We start from the raw sequence: 7,801 nt of genomic DNA, 5'->3' as shown, positions 1-7,801 counted from the left end.
CTAAAATGTGGAGTGTTTGTAAAGAAATGTGTACAATTCCTACATTTTCTATCAGATATTTTTGTTCAACCCTTCAAATTAAACGTTACAATCTGCACTTGAATTCTGTTGTAGAGGTTTCATTTCAAATCCAATGTGGTGGCATGCAGAGCCCAACTCGCGAAAATTGTGTCACTGTCCAAATATTTCTGGCCCTAACTGTATATCTCAGTGGTTGCAGAAACTCTGTGCACTCCAGGCTAAAGGTACCATCACATTAAGCGACGCTGCAGCGATATAGACAACGAGCCGATCGCTGCAGCGTCGCTGTTTAGGTCGCTGTAGAGACGTCAAACACGGCAGCACCAGAACGATGGAGGAGCGATCCAGTGACGTAACGGTGACTCACTTATCGTTCTCGCTGGCATCGTTGCTTTTGCTGTCAAACATGACGAATCACGCTGACCTGACGACCAAATAAAGTTCCGGACTTCTAGCTCCGACCAGCTATGGCACAGCAGGATCCAGATCGCTGCTGCGTGTCAAACACAACAAGATCGCTATCCAGGACACTGCAATGTCACGGATCGTTATCGTTCTCGTTGGAAAGTTGCTCGGTGTGAAGGTACCTTTAGGCATAAGCAGAAAAGCCAACAAACATACATTTACATAATAAGATGTACTAAAAGTTAAAAACTGAAGGCTTATTTTTTTTTTTTTTCCCCCTTCTCAGTCTCCTATCCTGGGACTGCGGTGTGCGTGCGCTAACACGAGACACAAGCTTTTATATTTTATTTAAATCAAACGGACATGAACATAAAACCTTTGGTGAGAGGCCGGTATGTGGCTGGCGCTCTCACGTTTGATTATATCTACTATAAAAATGAAACAAAAAGATTTTAAATTTATAATGTTTAACGGCCAGAAGCAAACGGAAGGCCTTTGAAATAATCGCTCGGTCTGGCGGCACCAGCCCCTCTCCATCCACCACCAGTGCCGTCTCCTACAGACATACCATTCTCTGAAGCCCCCTCTGAAGGCTGGGTTTTGACCAAACACATGCAGGACCCACTGGGGAGAGGGTTAAAAAAAAAAACAAAAAAAAGTTTCCAACACTAAAATGGATACACGTTTTCTTCTAGAATTAAAGATTTTCTTTCTTAAATCACCCACTCAATCACACAATATGATGCAGAAGAAAAAAAAATGCTCCTCTGTTGGAAAAAACAAACAAAAAAAGGTCAGAGCTCAAGCACACGATTCAACGCGTCCAATAAAATGTCGATCCGTTTAGTTCTGGGAGAAATTCAACAGGATAAAGAGTCAGGAGTCTGATCATGGAGATGTAACGAGAAGCCACATCCACAGAGTACTTTGCACTCCATCACATCCTCGCTCTCATTAACAGTTGTGCACAGTAGGGAAAAACCTGGAAACAGTTTAGACAGTTTTTAAAGTTTTTTTTTTTTTTCTGTGTGTGTTTTTATCCTTGGTTCAATTGTAAGGATTCAGGAAAAAGCTGTAATAAGAAAACGGGGGGGGGGAAAAAAAAAGTAGTAATGGTGATACAGAAGGAACTGTATCCCTGGATGTAGAGTCAAGATGATATAGGTGGGTTGTCATATCCCACAACAGTCCACACCACAATGCTGGTGACATCCAGGACACAGGGTGAAGATCGCACTCAAATTTTCTGGATCTTCTCCCCGACCACAACAGGGTTTTCTTTCCTGATCTTTTCAGCTGCATCAGCTTTATAGTCATAGGAGCAACTGTGCACGTCGGAGTAACGATGTGTCCCACAGAATATATTTCCACATCGACAGTCAAAGCCTGAAAAACAAGAATCGCATATGACATTTAGATATACCTTTATTTCTTCCCAGAAAAATAATATGGCAACCATCATCTTGTGAAAAACAATGAAGGGTCTAGATACATCATGTGTATGGTGTACATGTTATATCTATATACTGTTCACTGAAGTGCTGGTTACCGAGTGTATGGGGGGGTGCTCGAGTGGCAAGTCCTGAGTCCCCGCAGCTGCTAGGGTATTGCCTGTATTTCACAAGTAATCCCCTCATGTTCTGTGAACATCTTACACGAGCACCCGTGATACTCTGTGCAGACCCCAGCGCCCTCGAGTAACCAGCACTTGCGGTTATCACTACTGCGGTGTCATCGACGATGTTCTCCTACACATAGAGCCTCGGATAACAGGCCTCCTTCAGAGTCAGGAATGTCCTAGTAAGGCGCGATCAATGTCCGTCCTATATGCAATCACGCGGCTGTTTTCACCATGAGTAAAATTGTAAAAACAAGCGACTTTGCAATGTATCTCTTTATATTCTTAAGAATGGAGAGGATTTAATAGCTTACTGCTCGTTGTGTAAGTTACCAGCCCCTTCTGCAGTCTATAACCAGTCTCCTAGGCAAGGGGCGCAGCACTTACAAACTCTGCTCTACAACCTCCGACACTGTCAGGATCCAACCACCGTCAGTCAACCTGTGCCCATCCGATGCTACAGAGGCAGTCTCCGCCTGGTGCATGGCAGGGTGTGCACTATGGACCAGCGCTAAGACCATAATAGTGGGCCAAACTGTCCATTTTCTGGAGCACACCGCCCCACTATTGTGGCAGTGAAAGGAAAAGGCAGAAAAGCTCTCTTCCACCATTAAACTGCTGCTTGCCGCTGAAGTTGTAGAATAAAACGCGACACCGATTGTAACATAACGCGACTGCAGGGACCCCAGTTACCACCCTTGCCATCACAGTATACCCTATGCCTCTCCCAAGCACTATTTTCCTTCAGGTTTATTGCAGGACATTAAGCTTCTTTATTAGCAATTTCTACTCAACCACAATAATGGGACTATTGGACTATGCTCACATGGAGGTTTTTGAAGCCAATCTGCTGCAAACACACTTGGAAAAGCCTTCCTATTCATTACTGTGGGAAATCCATTTTTCTGTTCACAAGAGGAGATTTTATGAAGGGGTTTTTTTTTTCTATCTTGTGGAAAAATGTGTGTCAATTAAGTGAATCCGCCACAACTTAAAAACAATGGCAAATTAAAAGGCTGCAAAAAAAAAAAAAAAAGCTTCCAAGACATCTGAAGAAAAGGCTTCAGGAAAAGAAAAACTGCCCAAAAAATGAGCATTCACTGAAGGGGTTTCCACTTGAAAAAGTTGACTTCTTTCTAGACATTCAAAAGCCACAGTGTGAACATAGGTTAGGAAACCAAGGAGTGGGGGTAACGATTAATAGGCCAGGTATGCGAATATTACAGGACTGGATATCTGTACCCCGTCCATTTAGATTGTTGATCTGACTGAATAACGATGTAATCTGCGTGAAGTCTTGAGGATTTCCGCAGCAATTGCTAATACAATGTGAACATTCACACCTCTGACAAAACATCAGCTATACCATTTCGGGCCATACAGAACATTATGGAAGTCACATACAGACCTGTAAGTCCAACTTTTTTGCGGCACATGTGGCAACGGTTTGTCTTCTTGACTTTGGCCTTTTGCGGAGATCGTTCTTGTTCTTCAGAAGAATTCTGTCCGCTATCTGAAGCCGCAGCTACAGAAAATACAAATTGTGATTACGCAAATTGTCTCCCAACATACCTATGCCCTGTACAAGGATAAAATCCCACCAAAGCAAATGATCACTTACCATCATCACTGTCTAACGTCTGTTCTGTTTCATTATGTTTTCTCTTCCCCTTTCTTGAGCCTTCTCGCCACACACTGCGCTGAACTCCCCCCTTTTCTATGCTGGAATAACTGAAACCCTTCTCTGAGAGTCTGCAATCTGGAATATCCAATAGCAACACCTTCCATAGCTAGTTTTAAGTAAGTCGCCCAGTTTTCTAGCAAATACTACACCCCAGTTTTCATAGAGTTCACACTTCTCAAAGCCATTTGTCCCCAACAAGGACTGACATCTCGTATCCACGAGGGATACTGTTCCCTATGCTCGAGGTCATTGATCCAAGTGTCATAAGACCTCTGCCCTCTCTCCTATGGTTGGAGGCGCCCACTGCTCCTGTGCTTGGGTTACACATCACCACTGAATACATTATACATCAGAATTAAAATACTGTATGTGCTTTATCAGACATTGCAGGTTTATCTGGAACAAGTCATGGCCAAAAGTGTTGCAACCTTGAAATTGTTCAAAAAAAAAAAAAAAAAAAAAAAAAAAAAGGATTTCTCCCAGAAAATTACAGCAGTTAAACATGTTTGGTTATACAAATACTCCAATACACAATGGAAATAAAAACACACAAAAAAGGAGAAAAAAGTCAAATTGGACATCACTTCACACTTAAACCCAAAATCGGCAGGACAAAATTGTTGGCACCTTTCCAAAATTGTGCATAAACAACTTTGTTTCAACTATGTGATGCTTGCTCAAACTCACTCGTGGCAAGTAACAGGTGTGGGCAATATGAAAATCACACCTGAAACCAGATAGAAAGGAAAGAAGTTGACTTACTCTTTGCATTGTGCGTCTGTGTGTGCCACACTAAACACGGAGAACAGAAAGGAGAAGAGAACTATCTGAGGACCGGAGAACCAAATTGTTGATATTTCTCAATAATTTTCAAGGTTACTACTCCATCTCCAGAGATCTTGATGTTCCTTGCCCACAATACGCAACATAATCAAGAAGTTTACAACCCATGGCACTGTACCTAATCTCCCTCAACGTGCAGGCTCAAGGTGCATCAGTGTCAGTGCAAACTATCCATTGACATTTGAATTAAACTAAATGCTATGGCAGGAGACCCAGCAGTACCCCACTGCTGACAGATATAAAAAAGCAAGACTGCAGTTTGCCAAAATATGTGATTAAGCCAAAATCCTTCTAGGAAAGCATGCTGTGGACAGATGGGACCGAGATAAAACTCATCATTCTACCGTTTACTGAAAATGGAATGAGGCCTACAAAGAAAAGAACTCAGTACCTACAGTCAAATATGGTGGAAGTACAAAGATGCTTTGGGAATGTTTTGGTGCCTTGACTGTGAGCAAAGCATCATGCAGGCTAAAGATTACCAGAAAATTTGGGGCCGCAATGTAGTGCCCAGTGTCAGAAAGCTGGGTTTGTGTTCTACGTCATGGGTATTCCAGCAGGACAATGACACCAAACATACTTCAAGAAGCACCCAAACATGGATGGAAACAAAGCACTGGAGAGTTATTAAGTGGCCAGCAATGAGTCCGCATCTAAATCCCACTGATCATCTGTGGAGAGATCTTAAAATTTCTGTTGGGAGAAGTCGCCCTTCAAATATGAGAGACCTGGAGCAATTTGCAAAAGAAGAGTGGTCCAAAATTCCAGATAAGAGGTGTAAGAAGCTGGTTGACGGTTATGGGAAGAGACTGGTTTCAGTTATTTATTCCAAATGATGTGCAACCAAATATTAAGTTGAGGGTGCCAACAATTTGTCCAGCCCATTTTTAGAGTTTTGTGTGAAGTTTTGCCCAGTTTGCATTAATTTTTTTTTCTGCTTTTTTTGTGTTGTTCCAACACACACATAAAGGAAATAAGCATGTGTATAACAAAAGTGTAATTGCAAACATTTTTCAGGGAGAAATACTTCCATTTTCTGGAACAATTTCAAGGGTGCCAACACTTCTGGCCATAACTTTGGCCAAGACAGCGGATTTGGGGCAATGTTAACTCATTTCTTGTCAAAGCACTTTCTTTAGACAATCTAATAGGCTGCCTGCCAGTATGAGGCCAGGTTCACATGAGCGCATAAAGAAATAGTCATAATTTCATCCACAAAACGCAGATTACCTTTTCCTTCCTCATCATCCGTCTACAATCTGTTTTTTCACAGCAAAAGATAATCATTTACAGTTTTCCATGTTAAAGAACTGCAATGAATCCGTAAAAATCGAATGCTGTATCCATTTTTTCATGCACACCCAAAAATGTGAATTGGCAGGTCTGACCTGATAAAGGGAAAACCATAATGCATGCTGCAATTTTTCCCACATGGAGATTGCTCCTAGTGCTGATCATTTTCTCAGAGCACAAAAACACTCAGGTGAACCTAGCCAAACACTGATAGGCTGAGATAATCCACACGACTAAAGGATCGCATGTTCAAGTCCCCTTCTGGGATCAATACTGCACGGTATAACAATTGGCATCACCTTTTTAAATATACATACAAAAAACATGATAGGATAAAATTATATACTAATATATATATGCATACATTGGTGTGCTGCCTTCATTTTTCTTGTTCTATTGGACAGGTTTGGTATATACCTGGAAGGTTTCCACCCCTTTGTGTTTTTTTTTTTGTGCTGCCTTTTGTTTTATATCTATATATCCAATCATTTAATAAAGATTAATGCCCAATAACAGGCATATCCTCCGTAAATAAAAAAAAATCTTACGGTATTTAATCATTTATCCTGCACAACGAATGTTGCAAAAAAAAAAAAAAAAAGTATGCCACCATATTTGTTCAATCAGAAAGTCTTAAATATCCCCAAACCGCATCTATATAAAAAAATATATATATATTTGCTAGACAAAAAACTGTAAACAAATTTTTTTTTTAAATAATGGCCTCAAAAAATGGTGTAAACAAATATGTAGTACACAATTCTATCATTTGTTTCCCTCTATTAACCCCTTAACGACTGCCGATACGCCTTTTAACAGCAGCAGTTAAGGGTACTTAAACCATAACGGCGCTGTGGAGAAAGTGAATAGCACCCCCCAGAGTTGGATTTTCTCTGGGGTCTAGGTTGCCGGGGGTAGCTGAGACCCCAGAAAACATGATTCGAGGGGGGTTTTACCGACCCCCGGGTTGCGATCGCCAGTAATTAACCGTTTACCGGCGGTCGCAAAAAAAAAAACAAAAAAAAAAAAACGCGATTTCCCACTTGATTTATCTGTCCTCCGATGTGAACGCACATCGGAGGATAGAGAAATGGGGACCCCGATACTCACCTGTCTCCCCCGGTGCTCCTCGTGGCTCCCGATGGGCGCCGGCATCTTGTTCCAGCCAAAAAAATGGCGGGCGCATGCGCAGTGCGCTCGCCACCCGGAAAATCTTTGGGGTCTCAGCTGCCAGGGGTAGCCGAGACCCCAAAGAACATGATCGGGGTCGGTTTTTACCGACCCTTGTTTTGCGATCGCCGGTAATTAACTGTTTACCGACAGCCGCAAAAAAAAAAGTCATCTGTCATTCTCTGTCCTCTGATGTGATCGCAGAGGACAGAGAAATAGGGGGATTCGGGGACCCTGCTATACTTACCAGTGTCCCTGGGTCCTCCTGGGTCCTCCTGCGTCCCCTCTTGCCCGCCGGCTTCTTCATCCAGTAATAAAATGGCGGGCGCATGCGAAGTGCGCCCGCCATGATCTGCCGGCCGGCAGCTGGAGGAGTTGGGGCTACATTTAGGGTTGGGGCTAAATTTAGGGTTGGGGCTAAATTTATGGTTAGGGTTGGGGCTAAATTTAGGGTTAGGGTTGGGGCTAAATTTAGGGTTAGGGTTGGGGCTAAATTTAGGGTTAGGGTTGGGGCTAGGGATAGGCTTCTTTCACACTTGCGTCGGTACGGGGCCGTCGCAATGCATCGGCCCGACGTACGTTGTGAAAATTGTGCACAACGTGGGCAGCAGATGCAGTTTTTCAACGCATCCGCTGCCCAGTCTATGTCCTGGGGAGGAGGGGGCGGAGTTACGGCCACGCATGCACGGTCGGAAATGGCGGACGCGACGTACGAAAAAACGTTACATTGAACTTTTTTTGTGACGACAGTCCACCAAAACACAACG

The 7,801-nt window shown here is 42.9% G+C and overlaps 1 protein-coding gene across 2 annotated transcripts in view; it reads right to left on the bottom strand.

The window, feature by feature from the left end:
• Positions 1 to 756: 756 nt before the first annotated feature.
• The window catches only part of ZFAND6 (zinc finger AN1-type containing 6), a 33,023-nt gene continuing 25,978 nt past the window's right edge, over positions 757 to 7,801 (bottom strand). The window contains exons 5-7 of one of the 2 annotated variants that reach the window (XM_069766480.1): positions 3,666 to 3,803; positions 3,453 to 3,569; positions 757 to 1,812 (exon numbers count right to left, since the gene is read on the bottom strand). In XM_069766480.1, coding sequence (XP_069622581.1) covers positions 1,664 to 1,812; positions 3,453 to 3,569; positions 3,666 to 3,803 — 404 coding nt within the window. In that variant the 3' untranslated portion in view covers positions 757 to 1,663. The remainder of the gene's footprint in view (positions 1,813 to 3,452; positions 3,570 to 3,665; positions 3,804 to 7,801) is intronic. The other variant, XM_069766481.1, reaches the window with a different exon arrangement.

This window comes from Ranitomeya imitator, chromosome 4, assembly GCF_032444005.1.
Source record: "Ranitomeya imitator isolate aRanImi1 chromosome 4, aRanImi1.pri, whole genome shotgun sequence".
Taxonomy (NCBI): Eukaryota; Metazoa; Chordata; class Amphibia; order Anura; family Dendrobatidae; genus Ranitomeya; species Ranitomeya imitator.
This window is presented reverse-complemented; position numbering and strand designations above follow the sequence as displayed.